The sequence below is a fragment of the Chroicocephalus ridibundus genome, chromosome 9 (genome assembly GCF_963924245.1).
Source record: "Chroicocephalus ridibundus chromosome 9, bChrRid1.1, whole genome shotgun sequence".
NCBI classification, from domain to species: domain Eukaryota; kingdom Metazoa; phylum Chordata; class Aves; order Charadriiformes; family Laridae; genus Chroicocephalus; species Chroicocephalus ridibundus.
In genome coordinates this window covers 5,526,038-5,551,937 of record NC_086292.1, presented here as the reverse complement: position 1 = coordinate 5,551,937, position 25,900 = coordinate 5,526,038, and the positions used below count along the sequence as shown (strand labels likewise).

At 46.9% G+C, this 25,900-nt stretch overlaps 1 protein-coding gene across 1 annotated transcript in view; it reads left to right on the top strand.

Annotated features, from left to right (window-relative positions):
* MSN (moesin) overlaps nucleotides 1-18,453 on the top strand; it is a 47,960-nt gene extending 29,507 nt beyond the window's left edge. The window contains exons 3-13 of the mRNA XM_063346352.1: nucleotides 7,729-7,824; nucleotides 8,326-8,600; nucleotides 9,345-9,428; nucleotides 9,785-9,931; nucleotides 10,403-10,499; nucleotides 11,609-11,772; nucleotides 12,226-12,356; nucleotides 12,750-12,910; nucleotides 13,421-13,513; nucleotides 13,931-14,164; nucleotides 15,208-18,453. Coding sequence (XP_063202422.1) covers nucleotides 7,729-7,824; nucleotides 8,326-8,600; nucleotides 9,345-9,428; nucleotides 9,785-9,931; nucleotides 10,403-10,499; nucleotides 11,609-11,772; nucleotides 12,226-12,356; nucleotides 12,750-12,910; nucleotides 13,421-13,513; nucleotides 13,931-14,164; nucleotides 15,208-15,372 — 1,647 coding nt within the window. The 3' untranslated portion in view covers nucleotides 15,373-18,453. The remainder of the gene's footprint in view (nucleotides 1-7,728; nucleotides 7,825-8,325; nucleotides 8,601-9,344; nucleotides 9,429-9,784; nucleotides 9,932-10,402; nucleotides 10,500-11,608; nucleotides 11,773-12,225; nucleotides 12,357-12,749; nucleotides 12,911-13,420; nucleotides 13,514-13,930; nucleotides 14,165-15,207) is intronic.
* The last annotated feature ends 7,447 nt before the right edge of the window (nucleotides 18,454-25,900 follow it).

Sequence of the window (25,900 nt, the reverse complement as noted above, 5' to 3'; positions counted from 1 at the left end):
CTGCAGTGTGTTTCACACAGCACCTGTCTAAACAGAAGTTTTATTGGCTTCTTTTTCCATAGTAAACACTTTGCAAAGGGAGAAAACAAATGCTGTTGTAGAACTAAGTTTCTAAGTTGCTAATGCAAATGAGGCAGTGTTTAGTTCAGCTAAATTGGGTTGTAGGTGGAGCTGGAAGAGGAAATACAGTCGGGGAAAAAAGTATCTGAAGCTAGCTGTTAAACACTTGCGATTTCTAAAAGGTCTGATGGACGCCATCTCTTTATACTGTCCATCTATCACACTCCCTGGAATGAGAATTAAACTGCTCTCTACTGCCTAGCACACAAGATATCCTTGTGGAGGTGGTGATGCAGGTTCCTGGTAGGATTGATACTGAAAGAAGTGTCCTCACCAGTGGCAGATGTCCAGGCTTTGGCTAAATGATTTCTCAAAGACCTAGCCCAACAGTGCAGGGTGGGACAGTTAGTGTGGGACCACCGTGGTGATGGTAGGAAAACTAACCTTCTGCCAAGGCTTGAGGATGTTGTGAGCAGTGAAGTAAGGGAGCTGGCAGTAGATGTGGGGATGTCAAAAGTCTTCCACCTCTAGCATGAATTAGGAGTTTTGGAGGCCACCGCTGTGTGAGCGGTCGAGGAGCCTAATCCCAGCCTCTGTCACTGCCCTGAAATCTAATCATTGCCCCTTTTCAATTAAGGAAACTAATTGCAAAGGAGGTAGCTATTCAGCTCCTGACACGTGACACAATGGAAAACGTTTCGTCTTGGTCTCTCAAGGTATATATACATCAGACTGTTGTCTGTCCGTCCCTTTTTTTTAATGGAAAATTGAAGGCTCTTTTCTATTGCAAAAGAGACTTCATAGTTGGACTTGCACACAGAGGAAAGCAGGTACTACTTGTATATGGACATGCTCAAACAGATTATTGATCTTTGCATAATGAACTAACTGAATACCAAACCAGAACGCGAGAGCTTCTAGTGAGCTGACAGTAAATACTAAATTTTGCTCCCTTTAGTACGGGGATGGGGCTTAGCATATATTGTCAGCTGGCATATATCCAGTATGTTTCAAATGGCTGAGCTGTTGGTGTGGATTAGTTCCTGTAAAGAGATAGTCCAGAGCTGTTCTCCCTGCTGACACCGCTGACGGGGACCAAGCGGGGACTGTGTCTGTCCTGAGCTGGTCTTGGGCCCTAAGATGGGGGGATGTGTAAGAACAAAGTTATGGCTGTTCGTTTTCTAGCTCTTGGAATTGCTAATCTAGTATTTTCTGCATGATGCTGGTTCTGAAAAAGGAGCTGCTTTCATCAGTGCTTTTTTGAGGGAAGGGAGAGTTCCTCTACAAAGCAAACTTAGGGCTTTGCTGTTGCAGCAAATTGACCTTCTGGTGTGAAACCTGACTTTTGACTCTTTCACAGAAAAAAAAAAATAAGATTTGCTGCACGTTTTTGCCCCAGAGTGCACTTTCACTTTGAGCTGTCAGTTTGGAGTTAAGCAAAAAGCAAGCTGCTAAGCATTACCAAGGTTTCTAGCTGCACAGCTACCTTGGTGCATGCCACTGGCTCTGTTCAGTAAGGTTTAGGTAGTATTTGTTTCCACCTGTTGTGTATAAAGGTAGATAAATAGATTTGTTGTGCCACGCATAATTCTGACCTACTTTGAAGAGGATTCAGAAGACTTCTGGAAAGCTTGTATCTAGGTAGTAGCTTCACGAGGAGGAACAGTTTGAGTCTAAAGTTCTGTAGTAATAATAGGTGAATGGGCTTGAGGTGGCAATGTTCCTGGCTCCCTCTTTCCTGCTTGCTTATATTCCAAAGAGAATTTTTGTAGTGGTAGAACAGTGCAGATGCCTCACTGCTCTGTTGGAAATCATCTTCTGGCCCAAAGTAGCAACAACAATAGCTGCTTATTATCCTCTTTTGACCCTTTTCTGTATCAGACTGAAGTGCAGTTGGACTAGAGACTGGTGTAAACCAGAGCGTTGCTTTGCTTTGTGCATCTCCTGCACGTGAAGGATGGGTAAAGAAACTGTTTCTCTGGTAAAACTGCTTAGCTACTTATTGCTGTGGATAGCTTTGAAGTTGTGTGTCCCTCCAGCCTTTCTTTTCCCTCTCAAACTTCCTTTTTCTGGGTAAATTTTCTAGCTTGAATCATCAGATTTTGGCCTGTTGGGGGGCCATGGGGAGGGTTAGCCTCTACCTTGTACAGGGAGAGAGTAACTAACTTGATTGCCGAAGTGCTCCACGGCTGGCTGGCTGGAAAGCTTTCATGGAAATGCCCTGGTTTAGTGGACGCTGCATCTTACAGGCTCCTCAGGCAGCCTGCGTACAGACTGCTCGCAAAATCCTCAACCGCTTTGACTTCTGCGGTATGAAAACATACTCCCTTCTTCCATGTCCCCCACGTGCTCTATGAGGCAGCTTCTCAGATGCTTTGTTTCTGATTGCTTCTGACCTTGGATTCTGCTGGCACCTTGTTCTTTCTTTCATTCCCCTTCAGAGACCTCATTCCTTCTAGTCTCTGGTAGAGCATTCTTAGCTGTCTGCTGCACTAGGGCTGTTGGGTGGTGAGTGCAGTCAATGGCCATTTGATAGGCCTGACATCAGGATCTTTTTAACAATGAATTGTGGTTACTAAACTGCTCGGTCAGTACTTCCCCAACCTAAAATGAACTCTCTTTCTCCAGTTTCAGAACAGATTTGTGCTTAGTGTTCTCTGAGCCTATAGTTGACCTTCAGTCAGAAGGACCTTCAGTCCTTCCAATGCTAGCCTTTGTACACTGCGAAGTCCAGGAGATGGTGGCTTCAGCACGCCACTCCAGAATAAGCCTTTGGAGTAACCGAATGCACCCAGTCTCATTAAAGGTTATCTATGGCCAATTAAAAGCCATGAAGCCAAGTCACAGGTTAAGGAGAAATGTGACATTAGAAAAACTGTAATATCTCTCACTTTGGACTCTGAAAGCGTGTGATTAATCTTCCTAGGAGGTTTTTCCTCAGTTTCCTGAGCTTTTGGGGTGAAAACTAACCTTGTAATAGAAAAGTACACTCAGCTATACATTAAATTGTTAAAACAAGCATCTCTCTGCTCACTCTAAACCTAGCCACTGATGCTGTGTGTTATGTTCAGCATTGAGCCTAATATATAGTGGAGTGGGGGAGTATTCTTTTTTTTTTTTTTCTTTTTAATTCTTAAGGATCCTACGTATTTCATTAAGAGCCAGAGCTCCTGAGATTCTGAGTTCATGTGCCCTGCCCTGGCTTGCTTATCTACTGCAGTGAGTTTAATGGTTTTGTAGAGTACCAGTTTGTCAGTCTCTTCTTTAATGATTGCTAAAGCTTACGACACAGGCTGACCAAATCCCTCTCGCCTGGAGTAACTCCAGCTGAATTGAACTGTGGCTGGAACAAAAGTGGCTGGTCTGTCATGGCCTGTAAACTAAGCTTTGTGAGGAGGGAGGCCGTAGAGAAGCCTTTAGCGTTGGTAAGGTCCTACCTAATAGTGTTTAAATACACAGGAAACTGATCTGGAGCACTTGATACAGTAGATAAAAGCACTGAACCGAAAATGTATTATGGCAGTTTCATGGTAGAAAGCAGCAAGTCTCGGGACAGTGGCCCGTTCCTCCCGCAAACCCCAGAACTCTTGTTTGTGTAATGAAGGCTTGTGGTTGAGTGGTATGGAAACGTGTCTCAAATTTCACAGGAATATGTGGAAACTTGCTGGCTTTTATAAAGCAGTAGTCCAACCAAAAATGGACTGCTCGTTGCTGAGGAGGCCAATGACAAACTGTAATAAGCTTGAAAACTCAAAGAAGATCCTGTCATTTAGAACTTCGGCATTTTAGCGCTTTAAAAGGGAAAGTTAGAAATAAATCCATCAGCCAAATGGAAAGGGAAGAGTTGAATATTTATGGCTGTAGATGGAGCCCATCTTGGGTGTTAAGTTAGGGTACCTGGAAGACCGTTTTCTAAGTCATTTTGCACTATGGCATATGAAACTGCAGGTGTGGCACCAGTTCAGAGCCCCTCCCGCAATAAAGTTTGTTAGCAGCTTTCTATCAGAAATAGTTGACATGCCTGTCATAGAAAGGGAGAGAGGCCCACTTCATCTTTAACTAGGGCAGCAGGTGAGATTCAAGACAGATTTGTGCTGTGGGATAGCCTGGGATGCTCTGGCCTTTGGCCCAGGAACTAGGTTTGAGTGGAATGTCTTCTCTGCTTGCATGCTTTGGTCTTCCCCGTGTGTAGATAGTGCCTTCGTGCAGGATCCGTGCTTGTTTGCCAGTGTGGTGGTGTATTTCTTGGGCTGAGAATGAGGGCAGTCCTCAAGCATCATCTTGATGCTAAAACCTATGTTTAAGAGGCTGCTTATGGCGCTCTGTCTGCTGTGGGCAGCACTCAATGGCAAGAAAATAGTTTGGAGGGAGATGGGTGAGTGCTGAAGGGAAGGACAGGAAGAGTTATGCAGACCTGGAAAATGTGGAGTAAGGAGAAATGAGAGAAAAGGTTACCTGGAAGACTCTGTGTTTCTTCTCTGAACAGAAGTAAAAAAAATTGTACTACTGTGTGCTTAGACTGCATGCAGAAGGTGGAGTCACCAGAAATGCACCTTTCCCCTGTGTCAGTAATGCTTAGTAAGTGGAATTTTAAGCTAAGGGGTGCTTGAGGAAGGGCTTTGTCTCGGCTGGTGGAGGTACTGTGGGACAGCTGAATTTTAAGGCTGCCTGTAATCTGTTGCCAGTTGTAGACTAAGCCTCGTACTGCAGGCTAAGGGAGACCCAGGGACTGACATAATGTTCTCCCTGGCACGAGGAAAAGATGTCACTCTCCAGCCGAGAGTGTCAACTTTAGGTATTTCAAGTATAGCGCTCTGTGTTAAACAGTACTCTGTTTTCCTGTCCTCTGTGCCAGCCCTTCTCCATCCTCAGCCACTGCCAGTAACTGTTTGCTTTTTGGAACATCTCACAGCTGGTCGGGGCTCTGAGTGCTGAACACCCCCAAACGTCGCTGAGCTGCTAACTGCCAGCCAGGCTCCCTGCAGCTGTAGAAAGCTGATTCTCCATGCTTTTCCCCTTGCTAAATGGAACTAAACCTGCTAAAGCTGAGGTGGGAAGGAGGGAGGAGGACTGTCTCCCCCCCTCCTTGATTCAGCAGCAGCTTGGGGGTGTGATGCTGTGTGCTGTGCGGTCCCTTGTTGTCCCTGCTGTTGCTGTGCAGGCTTCTGCTGGGGAATAAAAGTCCTTTTGTGCGGGGCCTTTCAGTTCCTCACTGGCAGCCCGGCGCGGTGCATTCCCAGGCGCAAGCTGCTGACAAATGGAAGTGAAGCAAGCAGACACATGCAGCAGAGGGGGGAGCTTCCATCCCATTCAAATGTTAATGCTGTTGAGAACAGAGCTTTCCTTAGGCTCTAGGACAGCCTTTTTCCCACTCCTTCCATCACGTCCTTTCAACGCATGCCGCAAACTCTGATTCTTCTGCTGAAGCTGTGGGCATCCTTCTACGTGATACACACCAGTGAATCACTGGCTCAATATGAGCCGTCAGTGTGCACTAGCAGCCCAGAAAGCCAATAGTATCCTGGGCTGCATCAGGAGAAGCATGGCCAGCAGGTTGAGGGAGGTGATTCTCCCCCTCTGCTCCACTCTGGTGAGACCCCACCTGGAGTACTGCGTCCAATTCTGGAGCCCCTACTACAAGAACGATATGGACGTGCTGGAACGTGTCCAGAGAAGGGTCATGAGGATGATCAGAGGGCTGGAGCACGTCTCCGGTGAGGACAGACTGAGAGAGTTGGGGTTGTTCAGTCTGGAGAAAAGAAGGCTCCAAGGAGACCTTATAGTGGCCTACCGGTATCTTAAGGGGGCTACAAGAAAGCTGGTGAGGGACTTTTTAGGATGTTGGGTAATGGTGGGACTAGAGGGAATGGATTAAAACTAGAGATGGGTCGATTCAGACTGGGCGTTAAAAAGAAGCTCTTCACCACGAGGGTGGTGAGACACTGGAGCAGGTTGCCCAGAGAGGTGGTGGAAACCCCATCCCTGGAAGTTCCAGGGAAGACCAGGCTGGATGGGGCTCTGAGCAACCTGATCTAGTGGGAGGTGTCCCTGCCCAGGGCAGGGGGTTTGGGACTAGATGATCTTTAAGGTCCCTTCCAACCCTAACAATTCTATGATTCTATGAAGGCTTATCTGCCCCATGTTCCCCTGTGTTTACAGGGGCTTTAGGGCAGCTCTCCAGCTCATAGTCCAGCAAGGAGAGGCTGAATCATTACATGGGATGATGTATATAGACAACATGACCTTGCGTAGGTTTTGTCTCTGTGTGTGCTGCTAATAGCATGTCTCTGCTGAAAGCTGCCTTGGGTTTTTTGGCCTGAGAGGAACTAGGGCCCTGATGCTGCTTTTGTAAGGCCAGAAGAAATGTCTGGTCGAGGCCCTAAAGAATCTTCCTAGTAATGTGTTTGTGGGGAACCCATGTGCTTGGTGTTGGTGTCTTGCCAAAGCTAGAGACCGCATCAGAAGGGAACAGAGTGCATCCTGAGGATTCAACCAGGAAGTGATTTAAAAGGAAGCAGGCATTTAGGGAGAAATTGTAAAACGTGGGACAGGGCGGTACAAAATTACCTCAGCTTTCCTGGCAGGGGGGACAGCATGATCTGGCAGCTGGTTTTCCCAGGGCCAGGCTCATCCCTGGCTCTCCAGTTGTTGAGTCCCTCTGAAGGAGGGGAGCTGTGGGCAAGCCCAAGGGGTGGCTGCTGTGTAGAAGTAGCTTACAGTGTCCTATTTACCTAAAGACAAGTGTCCGTTCCCTCCCCCTTTCTTTTCTAGTAATGGAGGTGATGGGTAAGTGGGCATGAGAACAACTTCTGGGGCTTCAGGAGAGATGTGGGGGATCTTCTGTTTCTAGACTTGCTGCACCCTCTGGCATGTCCCAGACTTGCCAGGGCACAGGCTTCACCAAGAAACTTCCCCCTCCTTTTTACCAGCAGTAGCGTTATACTGCAGTAGTCTTGCCCCCCCATGAGGCTCTTATCTCATGTTACAGTATGTCCGTAAAGCGTTCTTAACTCTTATTTACAGAGCACCCATGGTGTGCTAGGGAAATGGCTGAGAGCTTACATAGTGATGTCGTTAATTTCTGTGGCGGCTCTTTGTCCTGGCAGAAGGGGTAGCGTATCGATTTACCCACTGCGGTACCTCTTAATGGTGCCACTCATTAAAGAGCTGCATGAAAGGCCTTGTCCACAGCTATCGGTGGAGTAGAATACAAATCTTAAACCAGCACAGCCTTAGTAGGACACAGCCTAAGCCTAGCAGGGTGATTCATGCCTTGCCCAGGAGTAGTACGTCTGCATGATAAGTAAGGGGTGTACCTGAAAATGGAGCTGTGATGTTGATTCCTGGCAGCTGTTGTACCTGTCAGACCTGCTGCATCGTATTTTGGCCATACATGTTGGCTTAGAAGTAGCTGAAGAAAATAGTGTCCCAGCTGTTGCTTATAAATACCAACAAGCCTTAAAGAGAGGAGGGAGAGGGAAGAATACATCTCCCACTTAAGACCCCTCAGATGCCTTATCACCTATGTATGTGCACTGTAGCCGTGGAGGCAGAAGGCTGGGGCACTGGTTATCTTCGTGTTCATCTGACCTTACCTCTAACACGTTCTCCTCCACCACTGAGATCGGCCTGTCTGGATGGGGCTCTTCCTAATTATCTTTCTTCCAGGTCGTCAAGACAATTGGCCTAAGGGAGGTCTGGTTTTTTGGACTTCAGTATCAGGACACCAAGGGCTTCTCAACATGGCTGAAATTGAACAAAAAGGTATGTTTGCTCCAAGTTTTCACTTGTCCTGGGTTCCTTTCCCTTGCGGGGCAGGGATCTGTTCCTGCCTTTCCACACACCCACAAGTTTGGCGACTTGGTGTTGCCTTCCTTCAGTCCGCACACCCCCTCCCCAAGGTACAAGGAGTCATAGTGTCCGACCCGGTCCTCCTGCTTCTAGTCCTGTTTGTTGTCCAGGCAGATCTGTTACCCTTCCTGCTAACACGCTAATGTGGTGCTCATGTGGGCATCTTGGTTGGAGAGAAACCTGGAAAGTAATTTAGCTAGCACTGATCATAACTAGTGGCTTATCATAAGCCCTGTGGGGAGAGGTGATGAGATATTTAGCAGTAAGGAATTGAAAATCCTTGCTTTTCTGTCCACTCACTTTGGCATTGGAAAGGGAGAAATTTTTTTTCTAATGCATGCTTGTCTTCCTGTTCATAAACCTGCTCCCCTTCATTTGGTGTGCAGGCTATAAAATCTGATAACTCTGTTCCAGGTAACAGCACAGGACGTACGCAAAGAAACCCCCCTGCTTTTCAAATTCCGTGCCAAGTTCTACCCGGAGGATGTGGCAGAAGAGCTGATCCAGGACATCACGCAGCGCCTTTTCTTCCTCCAAGTGAAGGAGGCAATTTTGAATGATGACATTTATTGCCCTCCAGAAACAGCCGTCCTTCTGGCATCTTATGCCGTCCAGTCAAAATATGGAGACTTCAACAAAGAGGTGCACAAGTCTGGCTACCTTGCTAGCGACAAGCTGCTCCCACAGAGGTAAGTGAATCTGGGTAGTCTTAGACCTTCTTTGCCTTTAAGGGTTTGGGATTATTTTTTTTTTTTTTAGGGGTGGTGTCTTGTTTGAAATGTTCAGAATAAAATACAGCCTCATGCCTCTCTGAGGACTGGGATTAGTATTCATTTAAATAGAAGCTTTAATCTTAAACATCTTACTGCTACTGAAGAAACTCTAATCAGAAATAGTTAAGAGCAGCTCCAAAACAAACAAAGAAAAAAAGTAATAGAATCATAGAATCATAGAATTGTTGAGGTTGGAAGGGACCTTTAAGATCATCGAGTCCAACCTTTAGCCTACCCTGACAAGAGCCACTTCTAAACCATGTCCCTAAGTGCCCCATCTACCCTTTTTTTAAACACCTCCAGGGATGGTGAATCCACCACCTCCCTGGGCAGCCTATTCCAATGTTTAATAACCCTTTCAGTGAAAAAATGTCTCCTAATATCTAATCTAAACCTCCCCTGACGTAACTCGAACCCGTTTCCCCTTGTCCTAATGCTACAAGGAGGAGCACAGCTGAATATAGCTTGTGACTTGTCAAAAGCCTGAATATTGACCAGGGTGTCTCTAGCTAGCCTTATAATAAAATGGTATTTCCTGGAATATTTTTGTGGGGGAACTGTGATGCCAATGGAGTGTTTAATGAAGCCTTAATCAAGAGTGATGTGACTGTGTGCATAAATGCAGTGGGTGGTCTCAAATGTCCCATGTATTGTTTCTAGAGTTCTGGAGCAGCACAAGCTTAACAAGGACCAGTGGGAGGAGAGGATCCAGGTGTGGCATGAGGAACATCGAGGGATGATTAGGTAACGGATGCAGTGTGAAACTGCTGTAGTTGAAGTAGTGTGATACGTGTCAGTGTGTGATGTATGAACGCATACAAAATATGTGGCTTGCTTCAGGATGAGTTGACATTCTTCAGGTTATTCTGCTCAGAGTAACTAGGCTCACATGCCTCTGCCCTTGCTAGTCCACATGAGCTGGCTGTCCTTAGTAAAACAAAACTGAGTTTGCAGAGTATGTTTGTTATTATCTGCTAGGGTGATGCCTGAAACCTTTGCCAGCTTGTTGCTGCTCTGCCCGTGTAGGAGGACAGCACCTTCTTGCTCTAATGGCTTATAGACTCAAAAAGGAATATCTGCTTTATTTTTGCACGCTGCAGAGAAGATGCTGTCTTGGAGTACCTGAAAATTGCACAGGATCTGGAAATGTATGGTGTGAACTACTTCAACATTAAGAACAAGAAGGGCTCTGAACTCTGGCTAGGTGTAGATGCTCTTGGACTCAACATTTATGAGCAGAATGACAGGTAACAAACCCCCTCTCCTCATCATTGCCTTCAGCTCTTTTCCAGTACAAAGGCATTCAAAACTAATCTTTTCTGGAATTCAAGTCTTTAACTAAACTCTACGATTTCTATATCATTCTTGGCTGTATTTTTGACACTGCCAGAATGATCCATAAAACATGCTGCTTTGGACTAAAATATACAAGAAACTAGCGAATCTTATCAGGCTAGTTTTACTTGCATCCCTAGTCTTCGTGCTGCAGATGCATTCTCCAGTTCTGTTTTCCATTAAAAAAAGAAAAAAGCGGGATTGAAAATCTGCTTCTTATGTTTGTAGTTCATTTGCATGACTAATCTTGTTTGCTGATTCCGGTTAGCATAGGAGTACTGAAATATGAGGGCAGATTTGGTAGACTTTTGAGCTTTATATTGAAAGTCAAGAACTTGGAATGACTTGGGGCTCTTATTTCCTTTTGCTTTCCATTTCTGCAGGCTAACACCGAAAATTGGATTCCCTTGGAGTGAGATCAGAAATATCTCATTCAATGACAAGAAATTTGTTATCAAGCCTATTGACAAGAAAGCACCAGTAAGAAGCAACATTTAAACTAAACTTTTGGCTTCTTAGATGAATGATCTCTCTTTTTTTTTTTTTTAAATTAATTTTACATTGCATGCAATCTTTTTATCAGTAATGTCAAATGCTGACTTAGGCAGTGCTCTACTTACCAGATCTATTCAGGGCAGTACGTGCAGAATGGGTCTAATGGCAGTGAGGTGATAGTTGGGATTTGTTTCTGGCTAAGGAGGGTAGGAATTTGTTCAGTATAACCTTAAGCTGTTCAAAGTCAGTGGCAAGGAGAAGCTCTTTGCTTGGGGTTTGCCATTCTCCTGAGATGGTTCAGATTCTCTGATGGTACAATTAGGGATCTGAGGCGCTTGTGTTAACACTGTTGGCTTTAGGAGTGTGTGGAATGGTCTTTTGCAGTTTTTCACCTTACTTGAAGCTGAAACTTCAGGTCATTTTGCAGGGTATGCTGGGAGGGTTCTTTTCTTACAAATTTTTAATGCACACAATCGGTTTCATTTTTAAGGCTTATTAATTTCCTGTGTCAGCTGATGCCTTCTGTTCTTCTGGTCATTCTTGTTACATTGCTGCTTGGAAGCATTTCCCTGCTGCTGTTGCTTTGTTTTAAATTTAATTTAAAATTAATTAAAAACCTATTACTTTGTTTTAAGAGAACAAAGTTATTTATCTGTTGGACACAATGTTTAACACCCTTTCTGGCATAAGACGAAACATTACATTTGCTATTGCGTTAAATAACTAAGTGGGAAGAAAGGTGCGAGAAGCCGTAATTTCAGCGTGCCTGGTAAACCAGCCCTGATGGTGGGTTTTTTTTTGTTTTGTAATGAAACAGTGAAGCATGTCGCTGTGTACTGTATGTGCTAGGGATGCCTTACAATGGAACCTAGCAGGCTGTAACAAGTTGGGCACTTCTGCCCCGTGTGTATTTGTCAGGTTGAAGTTCATTCCTGAGAGATAGGTGTCTAACTACCGCCACCGATGAATTAGACACCGTTAAGAAAAGCTGGCTAGCAGTTCTAGAGAGCTTAGTGTCTTGGAGCGTGTTGCATACGCAGGGGGCTTCTTATGCTGAAAGAACAGGTCTAATGCTGCCTTTTTCTTGTTCCAAGGACTTTGTATTCTATGCCCCTCGGTTACGGATTAACAAACGAATCTTGGCACTCTGCATGGGGAACCATGAGCTCTACATGCGCAGACGTAAACCAGATACCATTGAGGTGCAGCAGATGAAAGCACAGGCTCGGGAAGAGAAGCATCAGAAACAGATGGAGAGGTAGGGTTCTGGGTCACCTGGACTTGGTCGATCACTCCACAATAACATCGTGTGCTAGATAAATCGCTGGCAGCACCTTCATCTGCTTGAACCAAAAATAAGGCAGGCTGCTTTCTGCTTCAGTAGATCTGATGGGATGATGGAACTAGCACTCATCACAAATGTGACCCACCATCACTTTCTTAAAGATTTGTCCGTCTATTTGACGGGACTAATATGGGTCCTGATAAAAGGAGATTTCCCTTACAACATCGCTATTATGAACTTGCCATTAAGATGAATGCCAGCAGAGGTTTTTCTTCCTGCACCTTCTATAAAGGGGCGCGTCTGGAGTAGAACTCCTCAGCTGAGTGCTGGAGTGCACATCTCTTGTGTGCTCGTGGCTTCACTAGGAAGCGCTCCAATCTGAGTCGCTGTTAATTTGAAATCGCATTATGACTTCCCCCTCATCAGAGCCCTGCTGGAGAATGAGAAGAAGAAGAGGGAGTTGGCAGAAAAGGAGAAGGAGAAGATTGAACGTGAGAAGGAGGAGCTAATGGAGAGACTCAAGCAAATTGAGGAGCAAACCAAGAAAGCTCAGCAAGGTAATATGAGATGTTCCCGCATTTCCTTAAACGCATAGTCTGAGTGAGAAGGGTTCGAGTAGTAAAGCTATGAGCATCTCTGAGCCATTTTGGCTCCGGTATTGCGTGGTTTAGCCCTCTGAAGGTGAGTGTAAGCCCTCCATATGCAGCTGCTGAAATAGGACTTGGATTAAAGAGATGGGATCAGGCAAGTAATGTGTTGGCTTGGAACAGGCCTGGCTCTTTGTCTTCGAGCTCTAGTTACAATGTGGAGGAGAGGAAATGGGACAGTTTCTTGCATCTCTCCTTTACCTGTCCCTCTGAAAGAAAACTCTTATCCAGAATGTAGGTGTTCCTCTTCTCCTGCCATTCTTTTCTTGATCTCTCTTCAAATGTGCTCCCCTATTCGTGCAGAACTGGAAGAACAGACCCGGAGAGCTATGGAGCTGGAACAGGAGAGAAAACGAGCTCAGGAGGAAGCAGAGAAACTGGCTAAAGAACGTAGAGAAGCAGAAGAGGCAAAGGAGGCCCTGTTGAGAGCATCCCATGATCAGCAAAAGACCCAGGAACAGCTGGTAAGTGTGTGAGCTGAAAATCAGGTAGGGAAAATAGCGACAGGGTAGGCATTTAAGTTCTTGAACAAACCAGGCTATGAATATAGTGAGGAAGCATAGTTTGGTTCTTTAATTTTTAGCCTCCAGCAGATGAACTTATACCTGAATACAGGTGTATTCTTACAGTAAATCTGGATTGTTGTGCTTTGTGTCCTTTTTTTTTTGTATGTGATGCTGAGACCGGAGTGTAGAGCTCACTAATTGCTTTCCCTGATTTGGATTCAAAGAATTGATTTCTGTAGCTCTGGAGGAGAAGAAAAAAAACACACTCCACAACAAAACCCAAAACTTTTCTGGCTTCCTTTTCCCTGGCATTATGGAGATATCGGTGGGACTGAAGTTTACGGGAAAGCTTTCTCCTTACTGAATGTTAGACGTTGGAGATACTGGTTTTATTCAGGACTTGGACTAAATGCTTCATTTAGCAAGTACTTTTGGTTTTGTCCCCATTAAAAGCCTTTCTTTTTGCAGGCTGCTGAGATGGCAGAACTCACAGCTAGGATCACACAGCTGGAGCTGGCCAGGCAGAAGAAAGAGAGCGAGGCCCAGGAGTGGCAACAGAAGGTAAAGCAGAATCTGAGCAAATGGCAGTACTTTTTTGTGGAGTTGCCCTTCATTCTGTGTTGTGACTTAAACTACCGCACCAGATACCATGCTAGACTAGGCATTTGCAAGCTTGAGGCCGTTGTAAATACCCAGCTTTGCTTTTCTTGATGGAATGAGTGTCTTAGTCAAAATATTTCTACGTGGAGTTAGAATAATTAGGCCTGTAGCCCATTTTCCATGAATTATAACTATTCTTCAAATCTCTGAAGTGTTAGCCAGCAGAAAGTTTTGCAGATGATTGTGGCTGAATAGCTTTGGAACATACCACTTCAGTGTGCAAGATTTCCTGCAATAAGCTTCGAGTAGTGCTTCTGCGAGAAGTCTCATGCACTCATTATAATCCCGACTAACTCACTGTGGCATGTCCTGCTGCAGGCACAGATGGTGCAGGAGGACCTAGAAAAGACCAAAGAGGAGCTGAAGACTGCCATGAGCACCCCTCACGTCACCGAGCCCATGCACTCTGAGAACGAGCATGACGATGAGCAGGATGAGAATGCAGCAGAAGCCAGCGCTGAGCTACGATCAGAGGCCACCATCAAGGACCGCAGCGAGGAGCAGCGCACCACTGAAGCAGAGAAGAATGAACGGGTCCAGAAACACTTGAAGGTAAGAAGCTGGCAGCAAAGAGGGTGTGTGTCTGGGTCCTGCTTCTATTCTTCTTGCCGTTAATTGCAGCAGGGAGGTATTACTGGTAGTTAAAGAAAAAAAAAGGGAGGTGAGGAAAGAGGGATGATCATGATCTTGCCAGGTAGTTGCTTAATCATTGAGCAGAGAGGCAGATCTTGTCTCCTGGCACTTGACTTCCATTTCACTGGAAGTCGTGAAGTATTTTGAAGCGGTGCCAAAAAGCAGCATCTGTCATACGTAGTGTCAGTCTTGCCAGCCATCTGACAGCTGTTCGTAGCCCTGGCTGCAATGAATCGGAGAACTCGGTCCAGTTCCTGCCAAGCAGCTGTCTGTAACTGTCTTGTCTGACAGGGTTGCATTGCAAAACCCTGAAAGCAGCCCACTAGGGCTGAGCATGGAGGGAGCAGTGCTGCACCACCACCTCGTAAGGAGCTCCAGCGTTCTGGTGTTGACTCCGCTCTAAAAAAGCGTTTTGCTACACTGCCTGTTACCTGCCTGACTTGCATCAGGCTTTGCTTGTTCTGCATCGTGCTGTGGTGGTTACGCACAGGCAGAGTGACAGAGGTGCCTTTTATCTTCTGCAGCAAGTTTCTCTTGTGGTAGAAGGCTAGTAACTGCTCAAATTCTGCAAGATGCTTCTGTTGTCTTTAGGGATCCCCCTGCTTCTTCTGAAGTACATTGGAGACAGTCTTTCTTACTGCGCTAGACAAAGATAGATGATAGGGTGATGGACGTGTGGTGTTTTCTACCTTCAAATGTTAGGGAAAAATATTAACAACTTCCACAGAATCATAGAATTGTTTTGTTTGGAAGGGACCTCTTAAGATCATCTGGTCCCACTTCCTTGCTTAAGCAGGGTCAGCTAAAGCAGGTTGCCCAGAACTGTAAATATTCAGGCTTATCTGTTTCCTGTCTCCATGGATATTGAATCTTTTAGGAGGATCAGCAAGGAACCTCCTTGTCCAGCTTTGAGGCTCTGGCATGTGTTAACCCATTGGTATCTGTTTTCCCCTTCTCCAAAGGCTCTTTCTTCGGAGCTGGCAAATGCTCGGGATGAAACCAAGAAGACAGCCAATGATATGATCCACGCTGAGAACATGCGTCTAGGCCGAGACAAGTACAAGACCCTCCGTCAGATTCGGCAGGGCAACACCAAGCAACGCATTGATGAGTTTGAGTCCATGTAAACTCTCCCCTGCACCTGCCGCCCCGCACTCTCTTCTCCCTTCTTCCCCATCCTCTCCCGTCATTCACTCGTAATCGTGCTACGCTGGAACCACTACAGAAGAGTGACCATGGTCTTATTTATCGAGTTTTGGGCAAACGCTGGAGTTAAGTAGCAGAAGAAAGAATAGTATTTACATCTTCCTGGGGTGGGTTGGGAAAGCAAACATGTATCGGGGCAAATCTGAAATTGTTTGGCTTTGGATAAAGTCTCACTCCATTTAGTTTTGTATCGCTTACTGAAGCGGCTGTGTTGCTGTCCTCTCCCGTTGGGTGGGGAGGCCAGCAGATACTTTTACTGACTTACGTACAGTAAAGTGCTAACAGTTTTTTGACACTGTGCCTTCCTACTAACTTGTGCAAGCTTTGTTCAGTATTAAGCTTAGTAGCCAGGGTCTGAATTTTTGACTTAATACAGGGTCTGAATCATGTAGTTGAGAAGAGGAGGCTGGAGCTGAGGAAGAAGGGTTGGAGGTAGAATGTGGACTTTCTTTCTAAAAGACCAAAGCTTTTGTCCTTCAAACATAAGCAGACCAAACAGATTCTGTGGCGTTCCTGCTGGTGTTGCCTTTTGTTGTTTAATGATGAAATTTTGAATTTCCTAATCATGAGGAGGCCTTTGGAATATTTCCACTGATGCAGTGTGGTTTGGAGCCTCGACTTCCCTGCTTTCCAGAAGTTTTGTCTCTGGTAAATGGCTTTGTTTGCTGTCATTTGTCTGACTTGAATGTAACCAGTGAGGCAGAGATAGCTAAAGAACACTGCCTTCCTTTTTGGGTTTGTCAGTGGAAACCTAAAGGGGTAGGTAGAAATGTAAAAGACTAAAAATTCCTGTAACTGTATTTTCCCTTTCTGAACCAGTACATTTCTCGTCATGTGAACAGGATTTCAGGTTTTTCCATAAGAGGCCTTTTTAGCACATAGTCATTGGTGCCTTATGACTGTGTCTGCATCTACTGTAGCTCAGATGTCTTTAGTTTAAACTAGATGCAATCATAAAAAGTGATCAGCACCTGGGGACCAAAAACTACTCTTGTATCTGGGTCATGTACAAGACTGCATCTGTCTTCCTGGCTTCAAGCAGCATTTGAGGGGAGAGGATCCTGAGATATTTGTCCAATTGCTGCCTTAATGCTTGCTAGCATTCTGCCAGATCCCTGGCTCAAGTGCTTTTCCTTCCCCAGAAGGATGCTTTGCCCCTTTGTAGCTTTGAGAACAGAAGGCTCTGTCTCTTAGAAATGGGACACTAGTGGTTGTGAGACTGGTCCTGAGAGCCACTTGTACCAGTTGTTGTAATACCCATCACCTCCTGTCTTCCAAGCTATAGCTCCCCAGAATCCTTCCCACCATTTCTGGGGAGGAAACAGCCATTTATGCTCAGGGTTGAATTGGATTTTGCCTTGATCCTTCATAGAAGGAAACGTTAACCTTCAAAAGAGGCCTCTTAAAAATGGATTCCACCTACCATGGAGTCCTCCTTTGCGTTGCCCCCCTTGGATTAGCCTGTCCCTATAGGAAGTCATCAGGCTAGCCTGTCACTTATTTTCTTGCCTAGCACGATCCTAAATCTTGTGACTTTCTCAGTTTTGTGGGTTCCCCCTTTGTACGGGTCACCACTGTTGGTGACAGAAGGAAAACATCTGAATGCTAGAGCATTTTCAGCTCCCTGCTCTATGGGAAAGGTAAAGGGGGACTGTGCCAAAAAAGAAATGTTCATGATAGTGTTAATAAACTGCAGTATTTCCCCAAGAATTCCTTGAGCTGCTGGAAGCAACCTTAGCAGTGCTGTATTATTTTATTTTTTGGAAGCAATACAAAGTCTGTGTGGAGATCCACACAAATACCGACCAGCCAACCTCTGTTAGGAGCATAGCTTAGCGCGTTGCGTCTAAACATCCAGATGTGGGAGACCCCCTTCTCTCCCTGGGACACAGTATGCTTTTGGGGGGGACACGTGACACTTCCGGTTGGTCAAAACCACATGCCTCAGTACTTTGAAAGTCACAAATGAAAGATTGCAGTTAAATTTGTCAGAACTGATTTGCGTATTTTTACACGGAAGGGTTATTGGCACTGGCTCTACGCGAGTCTCATTACTGGGGGAACAGACAACCTTTACACTTCTGTTTTGGTGCTTTAAAGCTGGTTCTCAGCACTTCTGCTCTGTCTGTGGCAACTATTGATGCATTTGGGGGGGAGAAAAGCCTTTATTATATTTTAACAGTTTCCTAACAAGCTGATGTATGGTGCCTGGAATACATGTTCAAATAATAAACCAGTAAACCTTTTCTGCTTCGATGGGTCACACAACACTGCTGAGCTCGTGTATCGTGATGCTGGCATGACTTCTGTTTATAGGGGTTTTTTTTTTTTTAATCGTTCTAATTCCAAATGGTCAAATACAGGAATAGAACGGCTTGTGCCAGTGAGTCCACCTAACTCTTTGTAGTTGTTTCAGCCCTGCCTTCTTCTTAACCAGTATTATATTCCAGTGGTATCTAATGATATTTGATTTCAATACTTCTAGCTATGCACAATTAGAAAATATTAGTCGTGGGATAGAGGATATGTTTATGGTCCTCATTCCCTTGGAAATGTATACTGTATTGTAAAGAATTGATATTTTGCAAGAAAACTAATGTAAGAAGCTTTCAGTATTACGGTGAGATTTGTAGACACGTTTTTTTTTTTTATTTGTTAGAGTACAGTGAATTGTTCTTCTTCCTCTCCGTGTTCCAGTTTAATTGGATAACTGCTCCTCTTGGGGGGTGGGGGGGAGGGAAGTACTTTATCAAATATTTGCCTGGCTTGTTTTTTCTTGTTTTATTTTTTGTTGCTGTAAATTATGTTGAGGTTTTTTGACCAGTCTTTTTACTGGGTTATAATAAAACATCGTTTCCTTAGGGTTGTGGAGTAATTCACGGGTCCGTGTACTTATCTGCAGAGAGAACCTTGATATTAAGGCATTTCTTTCCTGTTTGGAGGAGTTGTTAAAATCCATACTCTGTTCTTCCTAAAGTGCCAATAAAGTTCAGAGAAATTCAGCAGATGGTGTCTGGCTGGTTACTTAAGGCTCTCTTTGAGTCTAGTGCTGTGTCTCCGAGCTAAACAGGTCTGACATGCGGCTCCCGAGAGGTCAGCCTCGTAGCACTCTCCCGAATGAGAAGATCTTACTTGCATCCTGAAAAGCTGATAACCATTTTGAGATGTTTTTCTTTTTTTTTTTTTTTTTTTTAATTAAGTCAGATTGGGAAGGAATAGGACCACTGCATCGTGTCTTAATAGAGAAACGTCAAACAGTGTTTGCCAGTAAGACTTTCATGTGGCTGTGGATGGCAACTTGCTCTCCATCACAAAAAGCAGCAGCTTGAATAACATCCCTTTCCCCCTCCCCAGCCCTCCAAGCTGCTGGACTGGAGTCAGTACTGGAATCCACATTTCTTTGTGGAGATGCTAAGTATAAATTTATATTGCGTTTAACTTAAAGTGGACCAAATGGAGGAGGAGGAGGAGCTGCTGTTGGAACTTTGTAGAATCATAGAATTATCAGGGTTGGAAGGGACCTTAAAGATCATCTAGTTACAACCCCCCTGCCCTGGGCAGGGACACCTCCCACTAGACCAGGTTGCTCAGAGCCCCGTCCAACCTGGCCTTGAACCCCTCCAGGGATGGGGCAGCCACAGCTTCTCTGGGCAACCTGGGCCAGTGTCTCATTACCCTCATGGTGAAGAACTTCTTCCTGAAGTCCAACCTGAATCGACCTATCTCTAGTTTTAATCCATTCCCTCTAGTCCTACCACTACCCGACATCCTAAAAAGTCCCTCACCAGCTTTCTCGTAGGCCCCCTTAAGATACTTGCCACCGGTGAGCACCGGCGTTGCCATGCCCAGGCCCATGTGTATCCGTGACCAGGTTAGCGTGCAGGGGGTGGCTGGACCTTGGTGCTGCTGCTTGCCCTGATGTCCTGCTGGCTCTCTCCTGCCCTGACCCTGTACTGGGGGTTTCATCCCAATTTGTTTTGCAGCTACGTAGCCGTAGTTATCTCTACCTGTGATTCCTGAGCTCTCAGGCCTGGGTCCAAGGATGGAAGAGCATGGCTACTCTGCTACTTTCTGCTAACGAACTGTGTGATCTTTGTTTGTAGCTGCTCTCCATGTGGTTGTGAAGAGGGGCTTTGCAGAACCTCTGCCTCGGGGTTGCTGTGCTGCAGAGTAAGGCAGAGATTTCATCAGGAATGTGTTGGTGCTCGGCAATCGGGTGCTAGGGGAGAAACCTGAACCTGTCTGTAAACAAAATGTGAAGTGTGGAGTAATGGAGACTTCTGCAGTCCCCACCAGGCTCTGCACAGAGCCAGTTTCCATAGGTGGGTTTTTCTTGTCCCTTCCTTCCAGGATTCCAAAAACCTGAACACCACTGAAGGAACTGCACGTCTGCTTCAATGCTAGTGCAGCCTTCAAGTGAAGGTTGTGCTGGTCCGGGGAGGTTGCTCTCACAAATGAGGTTCTTGCTTCTCGATGGACAACACCTTCCAGCTTGTGCTTAAATTTCTGGAGTCTCTGAGAACTTTGTGCTTGCAGCCAGATCACTCTTCTGCGTGAGCGGCCTGGCTTTCATGGCATTCCCTTGCCTGTATCTGTGGAGACTTAAGAGGCTCACTAATTCTCCAGTTAGGTAAATCTATATTCGGTTTGTCTTTGAAGAAATGGAAGTGCAAAGCGTTAATGACTGAAGGCTGCTTCTGTGCAGGACCATGTAGTTAAAAAAAAAAAAAAAAAAATCCCAAACACCTGATTCTTCTAATCTTGGAAGACCTTTTGTAGTTTAGAATCAGAAATTTGTATTTCGCCTCTAGTTTGCGTAGACAGCTTCTGCTGGGTTTGCTATTCTGTCTGCGATACGTTTCAGATCCAGTCTAGGCTACACCTGTAAGTGTTGGGGGCCCAGACGCTTTCGGCTGTTAGACAGGGCCAGACTGTAGCACAAAAGGCTCTCACAAGTGCTGGGGACCAGAAACAGTGTCTTTTTGCAGGTTCTGGGATGTGACTCTAGCAGCCACTGTACCTTAGTAAGGACTCTAAAGAAAAGCCAAACTAACTGCAGAGTCAAGTTTCCATTGAGATAAATCTGCCTGGTGGACTAACGCGTTGTGCCTCGCATGCTTCGTCTTCCGACTCGGCGTCAGCGCAGCTGTAGAAACAAGGATGTGGTTGCTTTTTCCTTCTCCTGTTTTCACATTGCAAGGGCTTGGTCTCCAGACTCGGATTTGTTTTGATGTAGACAAGTCCTGGAGGGACTTCTCTGGGCGGGTGACAAGCCTATCGGTTGCTTGCTCAGGCTAATACGTGTGCAGGGATGTGCGGGCATTTCTATTTTTTAAGTGGCCTGGTGTAAGATTCTCAGTGAGCAGATGAGCAGGCTCGGTGGCCTTCCAGCCTCTTCCTTTTTTTTCTGTGATGAACAATAATAGCACGTGAATACCCCCCCCCTGGTGTAGGATACCGTTAGTAACTATGGCAACTTAGTAAGGGAGCTAGATTAGATTCTGCAGGGTAGGACTCTGCCTTCTGACAGCACTATCCTCTTGAAATCTGTGTTGGGTTGCGGAACCAGTAGATAGCGGATCTCCGAGATACCAAACAAGAGTTGTTCTCCCCTTTCTCATGTTAGCTTCTCCTAGAAGCTGCTACTCCCAGCTGTAACCGGGCTTCAGACGTGGTGCATCATGCGACAGTAGCTCTCCCTTAAGTAGCTGCATCTAATAGCTCTTTTCCAACATCTTGCAAAGCTCGATAATGCAATGCACAGGGTAAGGTATGATAATTGTAGATAGTTGTATGGCAGCTGCTCGAAGATCTACAAAGGCAGGCGCCCTCCCAACGAGAAAGCAGAGAATAACTGAGGTGTGGCTTGTTCGCCCAGTGCAGCGTGACCGTTCTGTTCAGTGCCAGCTTTGCAGCTACGCGTAACTCAATCTTGGACGTACAGCCTAATTACCTTATACCAGTGTCTAACTGGTGCACGTGATAACTGTCGGAGAACAGTGTAATTCATCTGTGACTGACGTCAGCCCATAACTGCTGCATACCCTTGTGCAAGTTGACTCCGCGTGTGGTGTTAATGGCTCCCTGGCAGAAAAATTAACTTATCTGTAAGAAAAAGGATCTGGGCCTCAATGCATTGAATGATAGGCTGAGGCTGGCTTTTGTCTTGCAGGTCTGCAGCTCTAATTTAAGTGCAGTGTGTGGACAAGGGTGCAGGTCCTTATGACTGAACGATGCCTAAGTGAACATCTGGTGCCGAGTGATGGGTGTCTGAAAGTTACTAGTAATTTTAAGATGGACTTTCTCAGGATAGATGGCAGGGAGAAGTGAAGGAAAGAACAAGGAGGAGACATTAAGGCAAGAGTAGTGCTGAGACTGCAAAAAGGAATATTGGGAGCTCCTGGAAGGGACGGTACCTCCAGCTTCTGTTGAGGATGCACTTGCTCTGAGCGGGTGCGAGTGCCATTGATAGAGCTTTCTGGTGAGCAGAGCTAGTTGGAAAATTACCAGCACCTGTGATTGCTATTGCCCCTGGTTGTGCATCATCTTTTAAAGAAATACAAGCCAGGGCTGATCTTCAATCATCAAAATTTACTGGAGGGTCAAGGGGATGTGGAATATACTGCTCTTGAGCCAGGAGGTTACGGTGAAGGCTGTCTATACCCCACATGGAGCAGTACTGCCCTCCCATCCATCTTTGAAGCATCCTTGGCTGAAGGAGAAGCATCTGCAAGTGAAGGCCTTGGCTTGGGGCACTAACTTCTTAGTGGCCTTCACCCAGCCAGCCAGCAGCTGCGTTCCCAGAGGTGGCTGCTGTCAAGAAGCCTGTTTGAATTGATTTAATTTCCTTGTTGCAGTGTTAGCCTGTCTCTGATGATTGCGTTGCTGCCCTCTTGCTTCCAGTGGTGACAATTTGGCCCTTGCTCCTTTTGTTTGTAGTGATTCTCGGAAGTTGCTGAACATCTAGAGAAAGGTTGGGGCAGGCAAACGCCCGCTTTGTTTGATTGATGTAGAAACTGAGGCGCGTTTCCAGTCTTTCCCCTGAAGCCTCCAGCCTCTACGAGGCTCTGAGACTTGAGCGCACTTGATGCAAGCACTTTGTCTGCAGGTTTGTGTTCAGCGCCTGTTTTGGGGCAGCACTCTGTACCTGGTCCTGGGGGCTTGGAGAAAGCAGAACAGGCACAAGTTGTCCTATTGGCTTTTATTAGCAGCTTGGTCTGGAACAGGAAAGGTGGTTGACGGGTTTTCATAGTGACAGTAGGGAAAGGGGATTTTAGTTTTGTTCGGTGGCTTTAGTCCTGCGTATGTCAGCAGCCTGTCCCTGCTTCCTTACAGGAGTATTTGTGGGGTGGGAGCGAGGGTTAGGCTGTTCTTGCGGTTCGAGTTAAGAACGAAGGCTGCGTTCATGAAACCTGCGTTATTCCTGGGTGCCTGCACTTGCGCTGCTCTGGCTACAGTCCCTCAGCCTTCACCCATGGGAACGGCATGGACTTGCCTGTGGCTACCTCTTGGCAGCCACCGAGCTGGTGCAGCTCTGGCAAGAGCACTTCTCTGCCTCAGGTGTGTGTTTTATCCATCATCCCTCATTCACCCCCCTCAGAGGCCAGCCAAGAATCCTTTCCCCTACCTCTTTGAGAGGTGAAACAAGGCACAGAGGGTGATGGGTTTCTTCCAAGGCAGGAGAGTTGTGGCTGAACCTCGTGGCCCATTTCACAGAATTTAGCTCAGACTTCCAGCTCCGCGCCCTTCGTGCGCCCAGGCTGCCTGCCTTCCCGCAAACCTGGAGGAGAGCGGGGGCCAGTCCAGCTCGCCCCAGCCAATAAAGGAGGGATGACTTCTGTCCTGGGGCAAAAGGAGCGATTACTTCTGTGCTGGGGGCACAGTGCTGACCTTCAGCTTTGTTGTGACTTGTGCTGCTCCCTCAGTTCCTCCCTCCCCTCTGGACACTCTTCCTTTGGGGGTTCCACTGTTGGGCACCTGGGGTTTTATCAAAAACTGATTTGCGGTGTTAATTTGCGTGCCTGGGTGACACCTGTGAGCTTTCTGCATATGTTGCAGCTCGCTCGTGGGCAGGGGCCAGGTGGTTTCTGACTTGTGCGTGTTTTCTGTCTCTTCCCTCTCTCGTGGCTGCAGGACGGGCTGCCTCTCCTGGTTCTTTCTGCTCCTTCTGATTCTCTTTCTCCTGCTCCTTCGTGGAGGAACTTCTTCCTCCCTTTAATTTATCGAATGTATCGAATCTTGATTCAAATGGTAGTGGAGTTACCCTCACAACCCCAGAACTGCAGCGTCACTGAGACTATATTAATGTGTATATTAACAACTACGGGATAACATCTGCTTTCAGAGAGGCAGCAGACGAATATGTTAATTTTAAACCTTCCATCTTGGGTCTCTTGGAAGCCACAAGGTTTGGAACCCACACAAGTCTGCCTTGTGCCGACCGTGCCCACGTGTTTGAGCCGGCCCGCGGAAGGGCTGAAACCCTAACGGTGGTCAGAGGAGCCGGGTCTGGTGTCTGAGGGGTCCCAGTGTGCTTCTGGCTGTGGAGGGCTGCAACGGTACGGCGTAACTTCTTGTTGGGCCAGTGGAGCGCTGATTTCCGTCTGTTCACTTCTTGGGCGGCAGTCAGGGACAAGGTGGGGTTAGCGGCACCTCGGAGCTCTTTTGGACCTTTGCATGAGAGTCCCTTGACTGGGGGTGGGGGTGCGTAAATTGTCCTTAACGTGGTGCAGAAGAAACTGGGCGATGTATTTCAAGCCAGAAAACCACTTCCTTCCCGGCATGTGCTAACACATCACTAGACGTGTAGGCACAGCCGCTGCGCTGACAGCAGCGCGTGACCTGCTGGCAAGCAAAATTGGGGGAAGGGGCCGGGGCCGGGGGGGGTATGCATGCACACCGATGGAAACTTGGCTTCTGCCAAGTTTCTGTGAAACAGGGCTAAAGATTCACTTCGGCTGTGTCCATCCTGCCCATAAAGTGTGTGCTGACCTCCAAAGCAACATTTTGAGGGTTTGGTTTTTTTTCGAAGCGAGGATATCTTTGCTTAGTTGGGTTTTCTTTGTTGGTTGCTTTGGTTTTTGTGGGAGGGGTTGTTATTTGCAAAGCTTTCTACTTGTGTCCTGGGCTAAACGAACACGGCTTTACTCTGGAAAGGCTGCCTTCGCTTCTGGGTTTGCTGCCACATGGAGTGGGGGAGAGGAGGGGAAAGGCGATCTTACTTCTGCCCTTTTCCTCTGTTTCAAAGACCTTAAAGCAGGCTACCCGAGCTCCGTATGGGGCATGGTTCTCCCCACCCTGCAGGGTTGTTCTGCTTTCACCAGAGGACAGTTGTCCCCTTTGCTGCTTCCCAGCCCCCTTCAGGAGCGGGTACGATGCTCTCAGCCCCGACTTCCCTCTGCGTTGGCCCCTCTCCATGGGGTGGCATTGACCGACACTTGCTGTGCTCCGAGTTCCCGGCAAGGAGAGAGGTCAGTGCCGGGCAAACACACAAACGTCTTGTTGGGAAAACTGCTGCGCATATATCTAGTGTATCTCAATTCAAGGTTCGCTGGGGAGATAAGATGCTTTGTGGCTTGTTTGGATGTGCTGTGGCCCCTTTCCTTGCGTCTCCCATGGCAAGCCCTGCTTTCCTTCTACGGAATGACCGAGAGACAGACTGGGCTGCCTCCTGCGTCTCTGTAGCGCCCGAAAAGCAAAGGCAGGACTGGGCAGAGTCTCTCAGCTGCAGAGGCTGCACAGGGCGATTTTTAAATTCAGGGGTGAGTTGCAGCCCACGAACTTGGGTTTGAAGGCTGAAGTATTTAGGGCAGCTTGCAGGAGAGAGCAAACCACCTGGAAAAGCTAGGGGCCACAGAGCAGGGACACTGGCCAGAGCTGTGTTCAGCTAAAACAAACCGCCGGCCGCACTGCCAGCTCCTCTCGTTGACGCTGGCAAGGGTGAGGAGGGAAGCCTTCGAAGGGTATTCTACAAATGATTTGAAATGAGGAATTTTTACATTACCTGGGGTTGAGGAGTGGAATCGCAGAGAAGTCCCGGTGATGCTGGGCATGGCTGGCAGTCTGGTGTGCACCCATCCCTGCTCTGGCACCCTGCCCCTGCCCTGCGGCTCCCAGGGACGTGCCGAGGGAGCCTCTCGCCGACTCTGCGCTTGGGGGTAGCACTCACTCTGGATTAAAACCCTCGTGATACCCACTGTTCGTCACCCTCCCTGTGCTCACCGAGCTGTAGGCCTGAACAAAACCTGAGGCGCAAATCCCATGGCAGGAATAAAACGGCACGTGTGGACTGGCAGGGGCTGGCATGAGGGTGCTGCAAGGCTCGGATTGCCAGTTGCCAAGCTCTGCAAGGCTCCGATTGCCGTTTTGAGCTGGGAAGTGTCACCCACGTTCAGCAAAAGGAGCGAGGAGACTTTGGTCGGTGATGCCCTGCAAATACGACTCCAAGTT